Genomic DNA, 23,534 nt, shown 5'->3' on the forward strand with positions numbered 1-23,534 from the left:
TGGCACTGAGGTGACCTGGGGCTGTGGCCCCACCACGAGGACACAGTGGCCAGGGCCAGGGATGTCCCCTGACCCTCCAGGTGAGACAAGTGCCCTGATGCAACCAGGACCTGCCTCCATCCCAGCAGTGTCCCGCCACGGCCACCCCATCCCCACGCAGAGCCCCCTGCCCACCCGGGCCACCGCGGCACCGCGCCGGCGGGTGACTCACGCAGCCCGTGACCTCGGCGAGGCGTATTTTTAGGCACTTGTTAAAAAAGAAAGATAATGAGGAGTTGGGGTGGGACGACAAAACGATGGGGAAAAGAACCAGGGAAGGAGCCGGTGACATGGTGGTGACAGTCTGGGGGCGGACACAGGGCTGGCAGCACCCCCACCCCAAAATACTCTCCCCCCCCCACGCCTTGTTAAGCCCCCAGGAATAATTGCCTCCTTAAAACTGGCTAATTGATTTTTGCACGCTGATTGAATTAAAGCCTCTGCAGGAGGTGGGGGGGGGGATGCAGGGGCGATCAATGGGCTGCCAGGTCTCCCCTTGGTTCCCCCCCCTTTTGGGTTGGAGCACTGGGGTCTGTCCCCCGTGTGTCCCTCGGGGTTTGGGGGCACTGCACGGGCATGGCACTGGAAGGGGATGCACCCCCAGGGTGGGGTTTTTTGGGTGGGGGGGTGATGATGAGGATGCAGCCCGCTGGGGAGCCCACCCATGGATTCCACCGGGTTTGATGCCAGCTCGGCGTTGTCACCCAAGGCCACCAAACCGCTGCGGCGGGCGGCCCTGGGAGCAGCCCCCGGGCTCTGCTATGCCTGTGTCTGTGTCCCCCCCCGTCCCCGCTGCGTGTCCCCCCCCGGCTCCGCGTCCTTCGCTCACCCCCGGCGCTGGCGGCGGCGGCGGCTGTCACTTGCCATCGTGTCCCGCTGTCCCCGCCGAGGCTGACGGAGATGGCAGGCGACGGAGCGGGCGCAGCCACGCGGCCCCGTGTCACAAGCCCACCGGTGATCAGCCCCTTCCCGGGCACGGCTCTTTCACGTGGCCGTCACCCCTTAGCGTGGCCCGGCCGTCCCCGTGGTGGCACCCGTGGGTGACCCATTGTCACCCGTGGTGGCAATGACCCTTTGCCACCGGTGGTGGCATCCCATCCTGCAACCCCACGGTTGACCCCGGTGGGTGTTTCTGGGTGGTGGGTGTTTGGCCGCACGGGTGTCACCCGGGGCTGTCCCAAAGCGTGGGTCCCCCAAGACCCTGGCCCTGACGCTGAGGCTCTGGGGACTGTCACCTGTGGGTTCACCCCCGTGGTGACACAGGTGATGGGTCCCAGGGCTGCCCCAGCTGCAGGGACACGGCCACCAGCTCCCGCGCGCGGAGGTGATGGAGCCCCCGTGGGGACAGGGCGTGGCTCGGGGTGGCCACGCGTGGGTGCTCCACGCCCGTGGGGGGGCGGACAGTCCACGCTGGGGGCGGGTGAGGCCGCGGAGGGGTCCCCAGCAGGGTGCGGGGGGTATCTGGGGGGGCCGGCGGGACCAGGGTCCCACGCAGAAACTGGGGGTCACGGGGGAGTGGGGTGGGGGGCGCTGCAGGGATGGGCGTGGCGGGGGCGCGGCAAGAGCGGGGGGGGGGCAGGGCGTGCCCCCGCGCCCAGCGCGCTGCGTGGGCGTGTCCCACTGGAGAGCGGGCGGGACCGTGGGCGGCACCGGGCGTGGCGGAGGGCGTGCCCGAGGCGGGAGTGGGCGTGGCGGCGGGGCGTGGCCGGGGTGCGTGGGCGTGGCCGGGGCGGGCGCGGGGCGCACCGGAGCCAGCGGAGCGCAGCGGAGCGGAGCGGAGCGGCCGCCGCCGCCGCCCCCGACCCCCCCCCGCCGCCGCCCTGCTCCCCCCCGCCGGCACCATTCCCTCCCCCGGGCGGCAGCGCGCCCCGGCCGGGCGCCGGCTCAGCCTGGGCCGCAAAACTTTGCTGGCGGCCGCGGCGGGGGTGGTGATGGTGCTGGTGCTGGTGGTGCTCATCCCGGTGCTGGTGAGCTCCGCCGGTACCGACGGCCGGTACGAGATGCTGGGGACCTGCCGTATGGTCTGCGAGCCCTACGGCCCCGCCGCCGCCCCCCCGCCGCAACCGGCCGGACGCGGCCCCCTCCCGCCGCCCTCCACCCTGGTGCAAGGTCCCCAAGGCAAACCGGGGCGACCGGGGAAACCGGGACCGCCGGGACCGCCGGGAGAACCGGGGCCACCGGGACCGGCGGGGGCACGGGGTGAAGCGGGACGACCGGGACCCCCGGGTTTACCGGGACCGGGGGCTACGGGTGCGGTGAGCGCGGCTACCTATAGCACGGTGCCGCGCGTCGCCTTCTACGCCGGCCTCAAGAACCCCCACGAGGGCTACGAGGTCCTCAAGTTCGACGACGTGGTCACCAACCTGGGCAACAGCTACGATGCCGCCTCCGGCAAGTTCACCTGCGCCACCCCCGGCACCTACTTCTTCACCTACCACGTCCTCATGCGCGGCGGCGACGGCACCAGCATGTGGGCCGACCTCTGCAAGAATGGGCAGGTAAGGGCTGGCCTGTCTGGGCTCCCAGCCCCACTGCGGAGCTGTCACTGCCCCCCATGCACCAGAGAAAGGCTCTGGGTGCTTCCTCAGGCTGCCCCATCCTTTTCCTGGGGATGATTATGGGCTCTGGGTGCTTCTCCAGGGTGCCCCGTCCTTTTTCCAGTCTCAGAGGTGCACCCCCGGGGTCTCCATCCTTTCACCAGTGGTGGTGATGGGCTCTGGGTGCATCCCCAGGGTGCCGCATCCTTCTCCTGGCCATGGAGTTGCACACAAGGGGTGCCCTGTCCTTCTCCCGGGGACATGATGGGCTCTGGGTGCATCCCTGGGATGCCCCATCCTTCTCCCAGCCCTGGAGATGCACCCCCAGGATGCTCCATCCTTCTCACCGCAGTGATGATGGGCTCTGGGTGCACCCCCAGGCGTCCTGTCCTGCTCCCAGCTCTGGAGATGCACACCCAGGATGCCACGCACTTCTCCCAGTAGCAGTGATGCGCTCTGGGTGCACCCCTGGGGTGTCCCATCCTTCTCCCAGCCCTGGAGATGCCCTCTGCATGCCCCATCCCTCTCCCAGCACTGGGGACACGCTCTGCCTCAACACCCGTGCTGCCCTGATGTGTCCCCAAGGGTCCCCTCAGTCTTTTCCTTGGCCCCAGAAAAAGGCCCACCATGCCTCTGGGGTGCCTTGGGGTGTCCCCACAGCATCCCTGGGGTGCCCTGCCCTCCCCGGCCATGCCATTGTCCCCCCTGGGATCCCTGTAGGGGACAGGGGGTTTGCCCGCAGGGGACAGTGTCTGCGGTGGCCTGGAGGGGGGCAGCATCTGCCCTGCTTTTGGGGTGCTGCACCCCCAGCCCAGAGCCAGCTCTGCTGCTGCCGTGACAGGAGAGATGTCCCCATCCCTGGCGGGGCTGCATGGGGACACCATGGGAGGGGACACCCCGAGGCTAGCTCCAGCCTTGCCCCCCAGCCCTGCTCCAGCATCCCCCCCGACCCCATCCATCTGAAAATCCTCCCGATCCCAAGATACAGCCTCGCCGTCCCCATGGTTTTTGGGTGATGCCCAAAATGCTGCCTCTTTCCCATGCCCTGTCCCCCCCCCCAGCCATGACTCGAGGCACGAGATGTAGCCGTGACCCCCGAAATGCCATCTGAGCTCGATTCCCTTGGGTGTCACTGCAGCCGGCATCCCCGCCGGGGTTCAGCCCAGCCCACTCCCTCTTCCCATCATTTTCTCCTGGTGTCAAGCCCCGCGGTGCATCCCTGTCCCAAGGACATGCGACACTGAATGAACCCAAAACTGAGTTGTCAACCCAAAAAATAGCCGGGGGGTGGGTGGGTGGAAGCAGGAGCTGTGACACGGCCACTGCGCTTCACCCCTCAGCTCTGAAAACCTCCAAGTCGGGAGTGCAGCGGGGACAGGAGCTGCCTGGCATTTTTTCTCCTTCTAAACAATTTAAATTCTCTTTTACTGGTTTTTTTCCTCCTCTCCCCTCCCCAGCCCCAGATTTTGGGGGTCCCAGTGACACTTGTCACCACCAGCTGTTTCTCCTAAGCAGCATCCGTGTAACTCCAGACAGAGCATCCCCCAGAAGAACACCTCATCTCCTTTTTCTTCCCCAAAAATATTTTTGGGGACCCCCCAAACCTTCCCACCTCCTCCCGCCCCCCGCTGAGCTCCGACCCTCCCCCAGCTGGGTGGGGGGGATCGATGCACCCGGGCGCTACTGGATGAATTTCCAGAAGCTACGGAGCCCCTCGTCGAGAGGAACCGCGCTCGGTCGGGCGCGCGATGCAGCTTAATTAACCGGTTGTTAATTACTAACGAGGTATCGCCGCTCCAATATTTACAAAGAAGCAGCTCGGGAGGCGGAGGAGCGCTTTGGCGGGCTGGCACCGGCGGGAGAGTTTAAAAAAGGGACCCTAAAAATACCCCAGATAATTAAAAAATGGGGTTAATTAGGGGTTTATTGCCAAAAATACACCATCCCCGGCAAGGCTGGGGAGGCCTGGGGTGCCGGCAGGGGTTCTTGGTGGATAAGGGTTGATCCCAGCATCCTCTGAGGGAATTATAACTTGCGGGGGTCCCCTCTGACCCCCACTTTCCTCCGGGTGCTGCTGGTCTCAGGCGCAGCCCATCACCCCTGCGTCCGGGCTGGAGTTAATGAGAGCCAGAAGAGCCCCGGCGCTGGGAGGGAGCTGCTCCTGGTGGTTAAATTAGCATTAATTATTCTTATTTGTATTAGCCTGTAGATGAGGTGACCAGGGCAGCGGGATGGGGGGAGATGCTGGATGGACGGACAGACAGACAGACGGGGGTTGGAGCTGGGTGGTTTTGTGGTCCCCATGGCGGGGCGAGGGCTGTCCTTGCTGCCTCGTGTAGCCAAAGGGGTGTGTGGCCGTGCCGTGGCTCGGGAGGGGCACATGCCCGAGGATCCTGGAGCGCACCTGCCACTGTGTTTAGGGGTCTGGGGGTGGCACCCACCGCCACACCTTGGGGGCTCTGGGCCGTGGTGGCCGCCGCATGTGGGGCACATGGTGTCCCCGAGTGTCACTGCGAGGGTCTCAGCCCAGGCCTGGGAGCGCCCCGCTGCCCCCCGGCCCCCTGGCAGCCCTGAGCCCTTGGGTGCAGCCAGCCGCATCAGAGACCATCCCCGTCCCACAGTGTCCCCAGGCCGGTGACACCACCCCAGCGGTGTCATTGGGGTCGGTGACAGCAGAGCCAGCTGCCGGGGCTGGGGGCTGTGTCCCCCCAACGGTTCCCACTCTGGGGGCTGCACCTGGCCGTGGCACGGGGCAGCTGGGGCACGGAGCAGGATGAGAGCAACGAGGCCATCAGCGGGGACGTGGTGGCAGCCCCCACCTCCTCTGCCGCCACGGTGCCGCGAGCAGCTCAGGCCGGCCCTGGCGCCGCCATTTATCTTCCTTGGTTAGCGCAAAGGGCTGGCGGGCGCGTGGTGATGAGGCGGCTCCTTAACGAGGGAAGACGGATGGCACCGGGTGGCTCTGGCTGCAGCGGGGGGGACGATGGCAGCAGAGCCCGCCGCCAAACAGCTCCTGGTTCTCCTTCCCCCTTGTTTCTTTCCCCCTCCTCTTCCTTGGCATGACCCCAGCCAAGGCAGCATCCCCCAGAGACCGGGGTGCTGTGACTGACTGAGAGTCACTGTGCCCCCCACCCCCGGGGCTGGGGACTTTTGTGGTGGGGGGGTAGCCAGAGGGTGACTTTTCATGGGGTGACTCTGTTGGTGATGGCATGAGGGGTAGGCTGCATGGGTGAGAGCAAGCCTTAGGACCACCTGCTGGGCCATCAGTATGTTCCAGAGTTAACAGCTTCTGACCGGTGGGTTACCATGCCACCGCAGGCTGCCCATGGACTCCGGCAGATGCTGCTGTGTTTCCCAAGGAGGAGAGGACCCCTGGGACCCTTGTCCTGGGGGCAGAGGGCAGGAATCCGTGGGGACGCCCCTCCTTCCCCTGTCAGCTCTGGGACCCCGCAGCCGCTTGGCGGTGCCTCTCCGCCCAGCACCAGCCAATTAAGAAACCCATTCTCGTGGGTTATAATTAGGAGCATCTTCTCCCCGGTGCATCGCTTTTGCATTTCACTTGGGATTTTACTTGCTGGCTTGTCACTGTCACCCAGCGCTGCGCGATCTCCCTGCAAGGCGCCGGTACAGATTTGATTACCCAAATAATTCTGCAGCGGCAGTGGCAGCGGGCTTCAGCCACGGAGCTTTTCTGCCAGGCGGTTATGGCACCTCCGGCTCTGCCGGCACCTCCTGGCCTTGTCCTCTGGCACCGAGGAAATATTTATCAGGGGGAGCATCCCGCCCTGCAGCAGGGTGGGATCCAGGTGAGCAGTGAGGCTTGTTTTGGGGGGATTTGAGATCAGCTGGCTCAGCCCTCACCGCATGCTCATGGTCCCCGCGAAATTCGTGGGAAGGTGTGCGGGGACATGGTAGGTTCATCGAGTTGAGACAGGGTCCCGTGTCTCAGCTGTGGTCCCACGTCTGAGCTGTGCTCCTGCATCTGAACCACATCAGGATGCAGTGTCTGAGCCGTGGTCCCACATCCAAACCCAGAGATGAGGCCCCATGTCTGAGCCATGGTCCTGCATCTGAACCTGGAGTCGGGGTCCCATGTCGGAGCTGTGGTCCTACGTCTGAACCCGGAGATGGGGTCCTGTGTCTGAGCCCTCGTCCCGTATCTGAATCTCGAGCCATGGTTGCACATCAGTGCCATGCTCCTGCGTCCAAACCCAGCGCTCTGGTCCCGGGTCTGAGCCATGGTCCCACATTTGAACCCAGAGCTGTGGTCCCACATCTGAGCCATGGTTTCACACCTGAGCCTCAGGGAGAGGCTCTGGGTGATGTTCGGAGAAGCCACATCCATCCCAGACCCGTTCACCCACAGGGGGGGATCCAGGGCACCGCACACTACCCTGGAGCTGGCGGGTGGTCTTCCTGGCTGTGGGAGAGCTGGGACCCTGGATGTCCCACGGGATCCAAGGGCTGAGCTGTCCCGAGTCAGGTAACGCGGGTGTTCCCTGCGCAGGTGCGGGCCAGCGCCATCGCGCAGGACGCCGACCAGAACTATGACTACGCCAGCAACAGCGTCATCCTGCACCTGGACGCGGGGGACGAGGTCTTCATCAAGCTGGACGGGGGCAAAGCCCACGGCGGCAACAACAACAAGTACAGCACCTTCTCCGGCTTCATCATCTACTCGGACTAAGCCTGGGCCCACGGCATCGCCCCATGGCCCCCCAGCCCCACAGCATCCCCCAGTGACCGTCCAGCCCCACGGCATCCCTCTGCCATGGTCCAGCCCCACAGCATCCCCCAGTGACCGTCCAGCCCCATGGTATCTCCCTCCCCCCCCCCATCCCCGGTGATCCAGACCACCTGTGGTGCCCAAAGCCCACCTTTCCCGTTAGCTCACCCCACAGCTGGTAATTAGGGGCTGGGGGGACGCAGGGGCCGGGGGGCTGGCAGGAGGCTGGAGGCTCCCCCTGTGCTGCCCCACTGCACCCCCATTCCCTGGCTGTGTACCCTGATTGGCTCCACGGCGCCCCACTGCCTCCCCACACCTGGGGCGATGCCAGGGGCTGGGGGGTCCCCGCTGGCATGTATATATGTACAGGATGCGCAGATGTCGGTATGGGTGCCCCCCCACCCCCGGCTGGCCCTGTGCTGGGGGGCTGCGCAGCTGGGGGGGGAACAGCCCTTGCTGCCCGACCCCGGGGCAACTCCATGGTAAAACAGAGCTGTGACCTCTCCCCGTCTGCTGTCTGTGTCCCCGCGCAGGGCAGAGCCGGTGTCCCCCACGCTGGGGACAGGGTCCTCCTGCCACCCCCCTCCGACCCCGCTTGGCTTCCTAAATCGGCCCAGCCAGGAGTGCCGGTGGGGGCTCCCCTGTCCCCAAGCGCTGGTGTCCCCTCTGCCACCTGCAGTGGGGATGCTGGGGGTGCCACCCCCGCCGTGTCCCTGTCCCCAGAGCCCAGGTGTCCCCATGGAGGGTGGCCCCTCAGCAACATGGTGTCCCCACTGCAAGGGAGGAGACACACGGTCAGACCACACAGAGCGTGGGGACCCTCCGGCACACGCACCCGTCACCGCCGCCTCGGCGCGGGCAGGACATGGCCCAATTAGAGGTGACAGCGGTGCCCGGGGCCACCGGCTGCCTCCTGAGCGGCTGCGGCGGGGTCAGAGGGCGGGAGCCGTTGGGGACACGTGGGCAGCCTTGGGGACAGGGTGCAGGGATGATTTCCCCTGCCAGGCCCCGGCAGGTCCCTGGTGCTCGTTCCTCAGCCCTGATTATTGGGGACAAGGTGGCGGCCGGGCAGCAGGGGCTCGTTCGGGCCGGGGCTGTCAGCTCCCAGCTGTGAGGAAAAAGCCACCACGAAGGCCTGGCGTGGCCGCAGCCACCCACGCTGGCTGGCCCCAGGGGGGACCCTGGGCCCCCTAGCTCCCTCGGGCCCTTCTCCGGGCTCTCTCCGCTGGACAGCGCTTGTGCCGCCGGTCCCCCCCCGCCCTCAGGGGGCCGCCCCGGCCCGTCGGCCACGGCGGGGATGGGGATGGGGCAAAGATGGCGGCCAGCCCGGGGCACGGCGGGACTACGACTCCCGTGAGGCACCGCGCCGGACGGGTGGGGCGCGTGGGGCGGGGCAGCCAATGAGGGGGGAGGTTTGAAGAGCGGCCAATCAGAAAGGAGGGCGGGGCCTGCCGGGACGTTTGAAAGCGGAGCGCCGGAAGCGGCGAGTGAGCGGCGTTGGGAGCGTCGGGGCGCTGTGGGGCCCGGTATGGGGGGAAGGGGCCCGGTATGGGGGGAAGGGGCCCGGTATGGGGGGAAGGGGCCCGGTATGGGGGGAAGGGGCCCGGTATGGGGGGAAGGGCCCTGGGCGGGCTATAGGGACTTGGGGAGGATCGGGGCTGTGGCGGGTCTATAGGAGCTCGGAGGAGTGGGGGAGAGGCGTGAGAGGGGCTATAGGGACCTGAAGAGGGGGTAGCAGGGCTGTGGAAGGGGACTGTGGGAGCCCGAAGGGGGATGTGGGGTCGTTGGGAGGGGTCGGAAGGGGGATGTAGGGCGTGGGGTATTGTAAGGGCAGCTATAGGGGCACCTGTGGGGCTTAGGGAGGGGGTGGGAGGCCTTACCCAGCCTTGGGCTCCCATTCCACTGCTTCACCCCCTGGCTGACTTGTTCCCCCCCTCAGAGCATGTGAGGCCACCGGTATGTTCGAGCCCAGAGCCACGTCCTCCAGCTAGCACCGTGCCCCCCCCTCAGCTCTATGCCTCACCATGGCGCTGAGCTCCTCGTCCGAGGAGGGCACTGTGGCCGTCGTGGTGCGCGTGCGGCCCCCCGACCCCTGCGAGCGAGAGCGGGCCGCGCACCCCATCCTGCATGTCATCGGCCAGAACATCCTTGTCTTTGGCCCTGAGGAGGCCAGTGGCCCCCCTGGCGGCGTGCTGCCCACCCGTGGGCCCAAGCACCAGGGCAAAGACCTGAAATTTGTCTTTGACCGGGTTTTCGGGGAGGGGGCCACGCAGGAGGAAGTGTTCCAGTACACCACCCGTGACATGTTGGACAGTGTCCTCAATGGCTACAACTGCTCAGGTAAGACCTGGCAAACCCCTTCAATCCTTGCAAGAGCTCCTGCCTGATCTGCTCCTGGGCTGGGTGGGCTTGGCAGAGCTGTGGATTTATTTTGGAAGCCCTCAAGTAGTTGGGGAGAGAGGGGAGACAACAGCAACACAGGAACGAATAGCCTGAAACTTGTTGGTGGCACCAAGCTGGGGCAGTTGCAAGAGTGGTCAGGATGGGGAAGTTCTTGACATGGAAATGTCAACTAATCTCAGCAGGTAAATGAGGGGAAGCAAAACATGAAGTGCCCTTATAGAATCACAGAATGGTTTGGGTTGGAAGAGACCTTGAAAGATCATCCCGTCCAACCCCCTGCCATGGGCAGGACATCTCTCACCAGATCAGGTTGCTCAAAGCCCTGTCCAACATGGCCTTGAACACTTACAGGGATGGGGCACCCACAACTCCTCTGGGCAGCCTGGTCCAGTGCTTCACTACTCTCACAGTGAAGAGTTTCTTCCTTATGTCCAATCTAAACCTGCCTGCTCAGTTTAAAACCATTGCCCCTTGTCCTGTCACTACAGGCCCTGGTAAAAAGTGTCCCTTTGTCTTTCTTGTAAACCCCCTTTAATATTGAATGGCTGTAATGAGGTCTCCCTGGAGCCTTCTGTTGTCCAGGCTGAACAGCCCCAACTCCCTCAGCCTTCCTCCACACCAGAGCTGTTTCAGCCCTTGGATCATTTTCTGGCCCTGCTCTGACAGGTCTGTGTCCTTCTTGTACTGGGGTCCCCAGGGCTGGACCAGGTGGGGTCTCATCCTGTCTTGTGGGAGAGGGTTTGCAGAGCAGGTGGTGAGAGACCTGGCCAGGCTGGAAGATCAGGTGAGCAAGAACAGTATGAAGTTTAACCAGATGATTATGAAGTCCTGCACCTGGGATGGCATAACCCAGGAGCCTAGTACAGCCTGGGGTCTGTGTGGTCGGGGAGCAGCCTTGCTGGGAAGGACCTAGGGGTCCTGGTGGACAACGAGCTAAATGGGAGTCAGCAGTGTGCCGTGGTGGCAGTGAATGCAAGTTGGATCTGGGGCTGCATCCACAGGGCTGTTTCTAGCTCAGAGACGTGGTCATCCCACCCATGCTGTGTCCAGCTCAGGTCCTTCTAGTCAAGAAGGATGTGAACAGAGTGGAGACTTTCCAAAGAAAGGCCATGGAGATTATCTGAGGGCTGAAGAGCCTGCCCTAGGAGGAAAGGCTGAAGGAGTTGGGTCTCTCTTCCCTGAAGACTTGGGGGAACATCATCAGTTTTTGAGTACTTAAAGGGCAGCTACAGAGAAGATGAAGGCTTTCTGGTCACCTGGAGATAAGGCGCAACAGGTACACTTTGCACCAGGAGAGTTTTCATCTCAATATAAGACAGATTTTTTACGGTGAGAACAAACACTGGAACAACCTCCCCATGGACATAGCGGAGTCCCCGTGGCTGGAGGTGTTCAAGACACCACTGGACAGCGTGCAAAATAATCTCATCTGGGCTCCCTTTCCCAGAAAAGCTTGGACCAGATGGTCTCTCCAGATCCCTCCCAGCCTGTTCTGTGGTTTCATGATAACAGGGGCTACAATGGTGCTCACGCTTTAGATGTGATGTAGAGGACAGAGGTGGGCATTATGGTAGAAAATGAGGCTGGGCAGGGGTTTTCCAGGCATTTTGAGGGATAAGAATTGCTTGTTCTCTGTTCTCCTGGGGCAGGAAGAATGGGAAGAAATCAGGTGCATCCATGGCATGAAAAGCACCTTGGTTGCACCATCCCTTCCTAGCCCAAATTGCCGTGATGGGCAGAGCTTTGGGAGAATGCTGAGTTTTGGAGTGAGATCTGGGATGAAGCAGACATGTCTTGGGGTGCTTTGGGGGCTGCTGTGCCTCTTACAAGCTTCTCCCAGGCTGGCAGCACTGTAAAGCTGGGTCTGGAAAGCTCCTCGCCCAGCGCTGCAGACCCTCGTGCCATTCGCAGGCTGTCAGCAGACAAGCAGCCTAACGAGCACATCACTTCTGCGAGGCAGGCACTGAGCAGGAGACGACTGCTCTCCTGTCTAATCGTGCAATGGGCCGGGCAGTGGGACCGGAGGATGCTATTCCTGGCTCTCCAGCATGCTCTGCGAGCTGCTGAAGACTGCCTCTGTCACCGTGCCCACCTGGCAGGCACATCTCGTGTCTCTATCAGCATAAAATAACTCCAGGATCCTCATAAGAGAGAGTCACGAAGCACCGAGTGCTGCTAATGGGGAGAAGGGCTGAGGCTCTCTAGATTAGTGTGTCCTGCTCTGATGGTGATGCTTAAAGAAGGTGTTGAAAGATGGGAGGGAAAAATGAGATGAATTACAAGGTCTGGAAGAAGAAACACCTTCTGGTAAGAGGTGGGGGAATGGGGCTGCTTGGCTTGTTAAAGGGAAGATTTGGGGTGACTTGAGCATGGCCTCCAAGGGGGTGATGGTTTGGGGATTCGTTCTGAATGTCTGCTAAATTAGAGAGGCTGAAACGAGGAGAAAAAAAATTGCACTAAAGGATAGTCCAGCCAGCATGGGGGGTAATTAGCTTCGCCTTGTCTCCATGAAGCCTGCAAGCAACCCCCGCTGCAGGGGTTGCTGCGGGAAGCTCTCTTCTCTGCAAGGAGTGGACGTTACACTGCTTCCATTAATTAATGATCATTTCAACCATCCACCCTTTCTCCTACCAGTGTTTGCCTATGGTGCGACTGGAGCAGGGAAAACCTACACCATGCTGGGCTCAGAGAAAAGCCCTGGCATTATGTACCTCACCATGGTGGAGCTGTACAAGAGGATTGAGGCTAGAAAGGAGGAGAAGAGCTGTGAGGTCCTAGTCTCCTACCAGGAGGTATGCTGGGGCCGAGCCATGTCCCCTCCGGCCTTGGGTCACCCTCACTAAGATTTGGGTTTGATCCAGACCCTGTAATGCCACACTTGGGGTACCTGGTGTGCTGCCAGCTGTGCCTGGTGTCAGGGCAGCCCTGGAGCCTGACTGGAAGCAGGCTTACCCACCCAGTTTGGTGAACTGGTGCTGCTGGTTTCTCCCATCTGGAGTCAGGGAATTTTCCCTGACATGGATGGGAATTTTTCTCATAGCAATGAGGGCTCCGGAGAAGTGGTGGTGCAGTGACTAGCCCGTAAACCCCTCCGGAGCTGGCCTCTGCATTTAAAGCACCATCAGCCGCTCAGCATAACAAGGTCCCAGAGGCGGTGTTGGGGGTGACACCAGATTGAGTGTGATCCTGGGGTACAAAGCTCCTCTTCCTGCTTGACACTGGGGAACCAAACCTTAGCCTTACATCGAGTTCCCTGCTCCAGGTGTACAATGAACAGATTCATGACCTTCTGGAGCCCAAGGGCCCTCTGGCCATCCGGGAGGATCCTGAGAAAGGAGTCGTGGTTCAGGGTCTCTCCTTCCACCAGGTGGGTATATAAATGGGCACAAGGTCTGGGCAACGCTGGGCCTACACCAGTTCTGAAAGCGATGTGTGTCCTGGGAGCGTGGGTGCATGTGAAGACATGGGGGTGCTGTCTGTGGGGCTCCTGGTTGGTAGCAAATGTGACCCCGAGCTTGAACAAGCCCCGCAGAGCTGTGGGAACTCTCAGCCTGAGTCACCATAGCTGCTGGTGTCAGGCTGTCTCATTGCCTGTGTACGGGGTGCCCTGATATGTCCCCTCTGCCCATTCTTTCCCAGCCTGTGTCAGCAGAGGAGCTCCTGGAGATGTTGGCCAACGGCAACAAAAACCGGACGCAGCATCCCACTGATGCCAACGCCACCTCCTCCCGCTCACATGCCATCTTCCAGGTGAGGGCTGGTGGTTGCGGTGTCGTTCAGGATCTACGCTGAAAAGGGGGCTAGGGAGGGACCCGTGCCAGGACCAGCATGGTGGCATTCCTGCTGCTGCTCCTGGTGTGCCCCAGGGACAATCAGGAGGGTAGTGGCTCTGAAAAGAGAGGTACGGGACTGGGGAGGCCACTAGCCTGTGCTCCAGTGGGACAGCATGTACTGGTCATGCTGGTGGCCATGTCTCCTGGATGGCCCTGTGCTCCCAGCTTGGTGTTACATCTCCCAAGGGCTGAAATTTCACTTTGTGCTTTTGACTCTTGTCGATTTAGTGTGTGGGAGCCGTAACTGAAACCTGACCCAGGACAAAGGGGGCTGGTTATTGCTGGCTTCTTGTGCCTCCCCCCCCGGTGCCACAGGCAGGCTGTCTCCTCTGTCGTGTCCCCCTCAGCACTGAGCCAGGAATTATGCTCCCCTGGGGGGTCTGTAAATTTGTGCCCCTGATTTCTCAGTGCTCTCCTAGGCAAACCTGCCAGGTGATTTCAATTCCAGCCAGGCCCTTCCTCAAATTAGCAGGGCTGTCATAGCTGTGTGGGGAGACAGAGGGCTCTGACTTCAATTTCCCTCTGAACCTGGTGCTTTGCCTGTTGCTGCTTGCAGGGGGGAAGTCCAGGTGTCTGGATGCTTTCCCAGCCAGCTTCCCAGCTGGGCTTGTCGGTGGGTGCTGGATTCCTGCCTGCTGCAAGTCCATTAGCTGTGCTGGAAATCTGCCCTTCCTGCTGCTGGCTCTGTCTCCCGGCAGACAAATCGCAGTCTGGTGAGGATGCAGGACCAGTTACCAGCCTTGAGCATCAGCATGGCACCTCCAGTCCATGCAGGAGTTCCTTCTGGGAGGCCAAGGGTGTTAAAGGGTGGTAGGGGAAGCGTTTGCTTCTCCTAGGAGATCTTTAGGGATGCAGAAGGGGAATTTACAGAGTGATGCTGCCAGGTGAGTCTTGGGGGCTGTGTCCCTCCTTGCCCGCACCAGCCAGGAAGTGAGCTTGGCACCAAAAGTCCTTGGGGGCACTACTAGATTGTGCCTGGGGGCTTGCAGCCCCCACTGGTGTCTGATTTTGCTGGCAGAATCCAGTGTCGGAGTTGGGGCTGGGGCTGTCGCCATGTGCGAGCGCTTCCCTGGTCATGCCGGGGCTCTGGGTCGGCGTGTTGCCCTTTGGGGACCTGACCAGCTGTACCCTGCTCGCTCACCAAGCATAGGAGGTGCTGATTATTTTCCGTAGCTCTGTCACTTCTGGCAAGTTCCCTTCCATGTCATTGCTACTCATGTCATTGCCCAGCTTTTGGCTTATCTTCTCGATGTGCTGGGCTCCTCTCTTCCCCCTGCTCCATCTCATGGCCTGTGTGATCCTCTTTGCCGTCCTTTGATAAACATTGAAACTGGTGATGCTGGCTCCAACCAACAATGCTGTGTGCCTTGTTGAGCTGCAGCCTCACCGATCTCTGTCCCTTCAGATCTACGTGAAGCAGCAGGATCGCACTGGCAGCCTCACTTGGGATCTGCAAGTGGCCAAGATGAGCCTGATCGACCTGGCAGGCTCGGAGCGAGCTTCAGTCACCAACACCAAGGGAGAGCGGCTCCGGGAAGGTGCCAACATCAACCGCTCGCTGCTGGCCCTCATCAATGTCATCAAAGCGCTGGCTGATGCGAAGGTAGCGCTGCTTGCGTGGCCCTGCTGGGCTCTGGCTCTCTGGGTGGGGTGAATGGGAGGGGTGTCATCAAGTGGTAGCGTTGCTGGTGCTGTGAGGACGGCAGCCTGGACTGGGCTCTGAGAGGCGCCGTGGGATGAGCGTGGCCGTCCCCTTGCAACACAGGGTTCAGAGCTGAGTGCCTGAGGGCCAAAAGCTGAGCAGACCCTTGATCTCTTGGTACAGAGCAAGAAAACCCACATCCCATACCGGGACAGCAAGCTCACACGCTTGCTGAAGGACTCCATTGGCGGCAACTGCCGCACCGTCATGATCGCTGCTGTGAGTCCCTCTGTGCTGGCCTACGAGGACACCTACAACACGCTGAAGTACGCCAGCCAGGCCAAGGAGATCAAGCTGTCGGTGAGGACCTCGCGTTGCAGCGGTGACCTGTCATGTGTTTGGGAGCTGCTGGGGATGTAGGAAGGAGCCTGGTGGATGGTGTGGTAGATTAGTGGGTGCCTCCCTTTTCCAGCTTGAGTTTTCCAGCTCTTGGGGTGCCACTCTGGGCAGAAAGCAGCTGAAGAACCTACAGGTGCTGTGTGCCCAGGCTTCTGCTAAAGCTCCTCAGCCCAGTGTCCAAAAAGGCTCATGGCTGGGACAGCAGGCCCCTGAGCACTGATCACGTCCACTGCAGCCATCCTGGGCCTCCCTGGGGACCCTGGAGCCTGGTGGAGGCTGAGTAGCTGCACCGCTCCAGTGTTGGGAGAGCAGTCTGTGCTGCTCCAGTGCTTCTTTAACCTCTTCCTCATCCCTGTTTCTGCAGCTGAAGAGTAATGTGCTGAGCTTTGACTGCCACATTAGTAAATACCCTGCAATCTGTGAGCAGCTGAAAGCAGAGGTGAGGTGCTGGTGGGGAGGCTCTGTCTTCAGCTGTGGTTTGCTTTGGATGCAGACCTCTGAGCTCCCAGGGGTCATGAAACCATCTGAGCAACATGATCCTTCCTCGCAGGTGGCAGCTCTGCGGGCAAAGCTTCGTGCCTATGAGAGCGCCGCCCGGGAGGCAGGGAACCAGGCGCTGGCGCTGCTGGGTCCCTTCAGCTTGAGCCCAGGGGGGCTGCCCAGGTGAGGCTGGTGGGGAGGAGGAGCTTGGTGTGACCTCCTGGTGTCCCCCATGTCAAGGAGTCTGCAGGGTTTTAGGGCTGGTCAGAGTCTAGGTGTCTGACAAAGCAGATACGCTTCTCTGCTGGTGCGCACCGTCATCTTGACTGTGGTTGGGTGTAGTTACGAGCCTGATGGACCACAGCACGCAAGCACCGAGGGAAGCTGGGTTGCAAAGGCCAAATCCTCTGTTTGATCCATCCCAAAACTTCTTATGCAAAATGATAGATTCACCAGAGGATCTCTGGCTCAGTGGCTTCATCTCTGGCTTCTGTAGATTGGAGGAAGCTGTCCCGAAGACATGCTTGGCCCTGGATGATCAAAGGGAGAGTGATGGAGAGCAGCAGGAGCTGGAAGTTGGATGGCCTGCTGAGCTGCAGCTGGAATTGGAGGACGACCAGGTGAGAGAAGGGGTGGGCAGTGCAGGAGGGCTTGGCGTGACAAGCAGGGCCCAGACGAGGCTGGGGGGCTCAAATACCCTTGTGGGGTCCACTGGGCATGCTGGGAGAGGGCAGGAGCTCAGCCCGTCCATGGGGTCCTGGCTCAGCATGTGCTAGGCTGTGGATTGCTAACGAAACCCCTTAACTTCCCAGCTAAGGGGGATTTTGGGGACCAAACTCAGCTCAAATATGGTCTAATCCTGGTCTTTTGGGTGATTGCTCCAGGCTCCAGAGGAAATGCCTCCCAGCAGCCCCAGAGCAACCCAGCAGACAGATGCCCAGCTGACACCGAAGAAACTAAGCTGCCTTCTGCAGGGGTTACCCGGCAGCAAGAGACAGACGTGAGTGTCCTCGTGCCATCCCCGTGTGCCACTTCCTCTTGTTTGCCTGCAGAGGATGGGTTGCCTGCCCTCCTGTGTTGCGTGTAGCCATCCTAGGGATGGTCTAGATGGATGTGAGACCAGGTCTTTGCTTGCAGATGACTGCCTGCCCTGTAAAATAAGGGATTTGGCTCCTGGGGATCTAATCCCATGGTATAATCTCTCCTGGAAATGCCAGTAATAAAGGTTTCCAGGCACAGCAGCAACTGTGTGAGCCTTAAGTCCTGAAATTACCTCAGCAAAGTCTTTCCTCCTGCTTCAGCTCCCCCAGGTCCTGCCCTGGCAGGGCTCCCGTGGCACCATCTGCTGATGTCTCTGCCCCAAGCATCTTGGCAGAATGAACCTCTTTAGAAAGGTCTCCTGAGGGAGGCTGGCCTTGACGTGTGCCTGGATCTCTGTCTGCCTCTAGCTGAGCTAACGAGTGTCTGAGGCCCAGCAAAAAGTCTGTGGATGCCATTTGGTCCCTTGTAACCAACAGGTGAACACAGCTCAGGCTCTTCAGTAAGAGGCTTACAGCCTGGGTACCTCACAGCTTCCCAGTTTGCCCCTCTTCCCCCAGAACTCTGCTAACAGGCTCTGCCCCACCTGAGGAGGTGTCTCAGAGGTGATGCTGGTGGTGCTGAGCCTCTGGTACTGGTGGCACTGGCTCAAGCTCACCTGCTAACTGGGTTTTGGGTCTGTCTCTCTGTCCCAGGCTCATAGCCACTATCCTGAGCGTTGCCCGAAAGCAGTATTCCCTCCTGAAGGCTGCCAACCTCCTAACTCCTGACATAGTCTCTGAATTTGAGGAAATGGAGCGTCTGGTCCACCAGGAGGCTGGTGGAAGCCAGGAGCAAGCCATGCCTCCAAACAGACCTGCAGAGGCCAGTGGGGCCACCGCAGCCCAGAAGATGCAACAGGGCTGTGACGGTGAGGATTTGGGACAGTCAGTGCTGTCGCCTCTCCTTTGTATTGGTGTGTGCTGGAGGAGCTGGGGTGGGGGCAGCTCCCGGCTGTGGGCACAGGGCAGAGAGATGAGTTTCTCTTGATGTGGTGGTGAGCAGGGCATGCTGAGAGCGGCTCCAGCCCCACTTTGTAGAGCGATTCAGGGTAGCCAGCATTGCTGGCAGCCCGGGGCACGGCAGGAGCTGTGAGCAGCCCTTGTCTCCAGGGAGCTCAGCGTGTGTGTGCAAGTCAGCTTAAACGTGAGTGATATTTCTGCTCCAGGAGACCAAAGCAGCAGTTCTGATCCTAATTTTTTCTTGTCTTGTTTACTCCTCCATGGTATATTTGCCCAAGTCAGCCCGGCTGCAGCCTCCCAACTGCCAGCCTGCGTCTGACCGGGGCTGAGCTCTCCCTCCTCATCCTCAGTGCCAACGCATGAACCCAATAGTGAAGCTGTGGGCTCTGCAGACCCTGTTTTCTGGGTACAGAGCAGGCATTGCCACGGGGCACTTGCTTTAGGACTGCTCCGGTTCCTTTAGGCTGTCAAGGCGCAGGATTATTTGTGTTGGTTCTTTTCTTCTGGGTTTAATGCGGCTTGATGGAAACACGTGCTAGCAAACGGCTGCTGTAGGGCTCGCTGGGCAGACTTCTGCTGAGCTGTGACAGGGGCAGAGGGGGATGCCCCAGGGTTTGGGAGTGCCTGGCAACTGCAGACAGGGAGGTGACTCTTTCTTCTCTGCTCCTGTAGCAGAGGTGTCTGTTGCCGTGCCCAGTGCCCCTGTGACACGCGCTGCCCTGCAATGCTTGGAGGAGCTCGCTTCGCTCTCCAGCCCCATGCCGATGGTTCCCAGCCCAACTAAAAAGAGGAGGAGGTCTCAGATGGACAGCACTTCCCAATCAGGAACTCCCTGCAGCCTCAAAGCACAGATGAAATGCCAGCACAAAGGTGGGAAAGCAGCGGAGACTCCCAGGGTGACACAGAACCCAGGCAGCCCCTGTCTCAAAGAGGCATCCCAGCCACCCCCTGTCTCCCCGGTGCCATCGTGTTGCACCCCCAAAATCTGCCCGCGGACGGTCACCAAAAGCCGCGTGCCCCTGGCAGTGTCGGCTGCCCAAAACTGCTGCACCCTGCCTGCTCTGCCCATCCACAATCTGAATGTGACTTTTGAGATCTGCGAGGACAGCGGTTCACCCAGCCTGGCCCAGCCAGCTGCCTTCAGCCTGCCGGAGTTCCCTGTCTGCGAGAATGTCCAGAACCTCCTAAACAAGCAGGTTGGCCCCTTCGTGCCCAAGTAAGTGCTGCCCTGGATGGTTTATCCATGTTTGGGGGGATCTTCCCTCCACGGTCTTGCTGTCCCGGTGAATCCTTTGTGGATCACTGCAGCTCTGCTAAGAGGGGAGACGGGGCAGAAAGACACTGCCTCCGGATGGGCAGCCAGCAGGCTGAGCTCCTGTGTGAATTGCTTGCAAAGATATAAAAAACATTCCAAGAAAATCTATTTCTTCTCTCCTTTTCCCTTTGGACATGGAGGAACATCCTCCAGATAGCTTCTGGAGCCCCAGGCGCTGGGTGGGAAGCAGGCAGGGCATTGCCTGGCCTCCCAGGGAGGTTGGAACAAGGGTCAGGACTGCGCAGTGTGGGGTTTTTTGGGCTTTATTTTTTTTTATTGCTGGTGCTTCAAAGAGGCTCTGGCTTCTAGAGAGCCACATGAATTTGGGGTACTGGGGAACAGCCCAACCACCTTACGGAGCAGCGCTGCCCAGGTAGCTGCTGCCACCTGTGTGGATCTCCTGAGGGTTTATCCCTGTTGGAATCATTTTCCCCTACAAAACTGGGCAGGTTTCCTGTGACTTCTGTTCCCTGCAGGTGGATGGTGTTGGCCCTGTTGCCTCACAGCCTTGTGAGAGTGGGTGATCAGGATCCAGCCCTGGCACTAACCCTCTTTCCTTGGCTGCAGAGCCAGAGTCTCAGTGTTTGCCGTGAAGGGTTCCTCCATCCCCAAGCCCTCCATCTCCAAAGGACGTGCACAGAAACGGAGGCGAGTGGAGAGGTGAGACAGCTGCCAGCAGGCCGTGCCCCAGAGCAATCTGTGCAGGCAGCAGGGGCTGGCAGCTCCTGCCTGTGCTCCCCTCTGGGGCTTGAGCCCCCATCCCTGCCTGTGTCAGCTCTGCCCCACCTGTGACATCTGGGGATGATGGGGGGCCTCCACCCTGAGCCTCAGGGTTTAAAATGGCCCCTTTCTCTTTCGCAGCACTGCTTCCCCCTACCTGAGTGGGCTCCAGAGCTGCAGCACCCACGTCCTGAGCAACAGCCAAAGACCTGCACAGCCCTCCCGCATCCCAGGTGAGCCCAGTACCCCTCCGTGCCCAGCCAGGTGCCTGGGGAACCCCTCCCTGCAGCTGCAGGAGCGACCCCTGCCTTGGGGCAGGCAGCAAACTGGTGCTGTGCCAGCCCCATTCCAGTTGAGGGGGGGAAATACCTGGAATCGGGACATTTGGTGCTGGTAGAAGATGCTGTTTGCTGCTGCTTGGCTGTAGCCACGGCCTTGGGGAAGGGCAGTAGGTGCTTGGAGAGGGGCGGAAAGGAGGAGGGAGGTGGCAGTGCCTGGATCACCATCAGGAGGGGATCTGGGTTTGCTGCCTCTCCCCAGGAGCTGCCTCATCTGCTTCTCTCCTCTTTCCTCAGAACATCCTTCGAGCGCTCTCACCAGGAAGGGCAGGAAGAGGAGCGCCAAAGGGCTCATGGCACTTGGTAGCGCCCCCCCTGCTCCCACCCCCCAGCCAATGAAGCTCTTATGCTGATTGCTCCACCATCCCTCCCAATGTGCAAACCCAGGTGCCAAACTTCTTCCTTTCTTTGGGAGCCCTCTCCCTCCCTTCCTGTAGCCCCACAACGCTCCCCTCAAGCCCTTCTACCCCTGAAGTCACCCCCAGCCCCTCCTGCCCAGGGTCCTGGCTGCATACCCCCCTCGGCGCAGCCCTGTGTGTTTTTGCAGCAGATGGATTATTGCTGTTCCCTCTCAGCCCCTCTCTAATCCGTGCCGGGGTGTCGAGTGCTAACAGATGGGTGATGCTAAGAAATAACACACTCTTTTAATAAATTCTTTCGTTTCAAACCAGAGGGGCGAGGGGAGACGTGCGGCTGTTTCTTCTCGCCTCCCCCTCGCAGGGGGAGCTGGGGTTGGGTAGTGGCTCCTGTCTGAGCAGCCTGGAAAAGGCCTTTGCTCCTGGGGCTGGGCTCTGCCATGGCTTTTCCTCTTCACCCCCCATCCCCTGCCATTATGGAGGCCCTGTGGTTGCCTCCTGCCCCCTTTGCTGTGCCTGGGCGTTCTGGGTCACTTCCTCGGTGGCCGAGGGTGCAGGCAAGGGGTGGGGGAAGCTCCTGCTGCTTTGCTTAGAGGGGGGAGAGTGTTTCTGAGCTGTTTCCCCCTGCTAAACCCTGTTGCTACTACCCTTGTCTCCTTGTCCTTGTGGGATTCCCCCCTCTGGCTGCCTGTGAATGCCCAGTCCTGGGGCAGAGAGCTCTGAGCATCCCTACCTGGGCCAGTGGCTGCCCATGGCACCCCCAACCCCCATCCTGGTATGCCAGGGCTTATTTGGGCACCGAGGCACTGCCGGCTGCCTGCACCAGCACCTCGTAGGCCCCATCATCAGTGACCCGATGCGGCAGGAGTGGGATGGGGAGGGTGGACCCCCCTTCGCACTCCGGGTGTGCTGCTGTCCCACGGGGCCCAGGGTCACCGGCTCCTCCTGCTCTACTTTCCTGCCTGGGAGCGGCAGATCTCGCCTTTGTCTTTTCAGAGGCTGGAAGCTTCTAATTAAAACTTCCAGCCTGCTCCCAGTTCGTTTGTCTCATTAAGAGGGGGCCGGGGTGGAGGAAGAGGGGGGAGAGCCCAGCTCTGCATCCCTGCAGCCGCCGGGAGTGACAGCTTTTCATGCTTTGATCCTGGCTGCGTAGGAGCTGGGAGTGAATAAATCTTTGGGGAGGGGTATGGGGGCTCACACAGGACCCCAATACGCCTGCTCTGTCCCCCCTGCCCTGCAAAGGCTGTGTGCCCCAGGGGACTTCAGAAAATATCGAGGGAGGGAGGTCCCTTGTCACCATGGGCTGTCACACAGCACGTGTCCCCAGGGATGTAGCTGTTCTGGCAGGCTGGGGCTGCCAAACATCATGCATGGGGTACATGGGTGCCCCAAACCCCATGTTTCTGTGGGGGGAAAACCCCTGGCCCCTGTGGTGACACTAGCTGGGGACAGCTGGTGGGACATGGGAACATCTAGCATGGGCATGGAGGGTGGGCTGGGGGCTGGAGCTTCTGGTGCCTAAAGGGGGATGTGGCAGTGAGGGGTTGGCCCTGAGCGCTGCCCTGGTGCCACCAGTCCCACCTGTGTGTCCTCTCCAGTGGCTCTGGGTCCCCACACATTGCACCCACAGGGGCAGGGCTGTTGCCAGAACCCTCCTGACTGGCTGCTGGTGGTGGCCCAGCAATGGTGGCTGTGGTCCAGCGGGGCCTGGGCACACGTCCCTGTCCCGGAGCGGGCAGGGAGCCTTTCCCAGCCATCGGCTGCCATCTAGCTGTCAGCCGGCAAGACCTGTCCCCACCCCTGTCCCCAAGGCATCCCCACTGGCACCCCAGGAGGGAACCCCTGTCCTCTGGCTTCATCCCTGCTGCCTCTCAGGGCACCCATCCTGATACCACTGCGTGTCCCTTATGTCCCTTTGTCCCCAACAGCCCCGTCCCCCGCCTGGGCTGTGCCTAAGGCCAGGCTGTACCCCAGTTTGTGGCCATAATGGTGCGGCTCGGAGGGGACGGTGCTGGCAGCGGCCCCGTGCCCGTCACCGCTGCCATGCCTGGATCCGTCCCCCGGCTTTTCCCGGCAGCGCGGTGCCGTGGCACAAAGACACCCCACGGCTGTGCTGGGCAGCGCCGGCTCCGGCCTCACACAAAGCCCCTTTCAGCTGCTCAGGGAAAGCCCCTGGCACCCTGCCCCTGCCCAGGGAGGGGTCCCGGCCCCCGGTCCCCTCCTGCCACGGGACAACGGGGGGCAAAGGACCCCCCAAACTCAGTGCACGTGTGGCCAATGATGTGGCCGTGCACATGCAAAAGCCAGGCCCCCCGAGCAGGGAAGGGAACCCAGCGCCCTGAGCCCCCGCCAGGCTCCCGTAGTGACCAGCCAGCACTTTTGCAGACCCACTGGGGTAGAAAGGACTTTGGAGGCTTCAGCCACTTAATTAGCAGCCTGCCTTAATTAGCAGCCTGCCCGCGCTGCCGCACTGCCTGCAAAGTGCCTCGGCCCGCTGGGGCGAGAGGGCTTTGGTGGCTGGTGCTGAGCTGCTTGTGCCGGGGCTTGTCCCGCGGGATGCGGCACGGGGAGCGTGGGCGTGTGTGCGCGCGTGTGCGTGCGTGTGCGCGCGTGTGCGTGCGTGTGCGCGCGTGCACGTCCACGTGTGCGCAGTGCCTGTAGCAGGGTGGCCGTGTGTGTGCACGTCGTGTGTTCGTGGAAGGGTGGA

At 61.2% G+C, this 23,534-nt stretch overlaps 2 protein-coding genes across 6 annotated transcripts; both read left to right on the top strand.

The window, feature by feature from the left end:
* The first annotated feature begins 1,880 nt into the window (after nucleotides 1–1,880).
* On the top strand, nucleotides 1,881–7,806 carry C1QL1 (complement C1q like 1). Its single transcript, XM_064473019.1, has 2 exons — nucleotides 1,881–2,537; nucleotides 7,084–7,806. Exons 1-2 carry the CDS (start codon nucleotides 1,971–1,973, stop codon nucleotides 7,261–7,263), a joined length of 747 nt encoding a protein of 248 aa, XP_064329089.1. The 5' UTR covers nucleotides 1,881–1,970; the 3' UTR covers nucleotides 7,264–7,806.
* A 961-nt stretch (nucleotides 7,807–8,767) lies between these two features.
* Nucleotides 8,768–21,143, top strand: KIF18B (kinesin family member 18B). 5 transcript variants are annotated; one of them, XM_064473013.1, is made up of 16 exons: nucleotides 8,768–8,789; nucleotides 9,242–9,642; nucleotides 12,340–12,497; nucleotides 12,968–13,072; nucleotides 13,345–13,455; nucleotides 14,944–15,144; nucleotides 15,364–15,540; nucleotides 15,944–16,018; nucleotides 16,130–16,242; nucleotides 16,556–16,691; nucleotides 16,944–17,059; nucleotides 17,793–18,007; nucleotides 18,771–19,314; nucleotides 19,981–20,073; nucleotides 20,275–20,366; nucleotides 20,709–21,143. In XM_064473013.1, the coding sequence occupies exons 2-16, from the start codon at nucleotides 9,327–9,329 to the stop codon at nucleotides 20,822–20,824; spliced, it is 2,568 nt and encodes an 855-aa protein (XP_064329083.1). In that variant the 5' UTR covers nucleotides 8,768–8,789; nucleotides 9,242–9,326; the 3' UTR covers nucleotides 20,825–21,143. The 5 variants fall into 5 exon arrangements, with proteins under 5 accessions (XP_064329083.1, XP_064329085.1, XP_064329086.1 ...); XM_064473015.1 differs by having other exon boundaries at nucleotides 18,774–19,314; XM_064473016.1 differs by lacking the exon at nucleotides 8,768–8,789 and having other exon boundaries at nucleotides 16,556–16,679.
* Nucleotides 21,144–23,534: the final 2,391 nt, after the last annotated feature.

Source organism: Phalacrocorax carbo, chromosome 25, assembly GCF_963921805.1.
Source record: "Phalacrocorax carbo chromosome 25, bPhaCar2.1, whole genome shotgun sequence".
Taxonomy (NCBI): domain Eukaryota; kingdom Metazoa; phylum Chordata; class Aves; order Suliformes; family Phalacrocoracidae; genus Phalacrocorax; species Phalacrocorax carbo.

Coding starts and splice junctions, on each gene's coding strand:
- KIF18B (XM_064473013.1), top strand. CDS start 9,327: ATGGCGCTGAGCTCCTCGTCCGAGGAGGGCACTGTGGCCGTCGTGGTG. Junction 9,643..12,339: donor CAATGGCTACAACTGCTCAG/GTAAGACCTGGC, acceptor TTCTCCTACCAG/TGTTTGCCTATGGTGCGACT. Junction 15,541..15,943: donor CCAAGGAGATCAAGCTGTCG/GTGAGGACCTCG, acceptor CTGTTTCTGCAG/CTGAAGAGTAATGTGCTGAG.
- C1QL1 (XM_064473019.1), top strand. CDS start 1,971: ATGGTGCTGGTGCTGGTGGTGCTCATCCCGGTGCTGGTGAGCTCCGCC. Junction 2,538..7,083: donor ACCTCTGCAAGAATGGGCAG/GTAAGGGCTGGC, acceptor TTCCCTGCGCAG/GTGCGGGCCAGCGCCATCGC.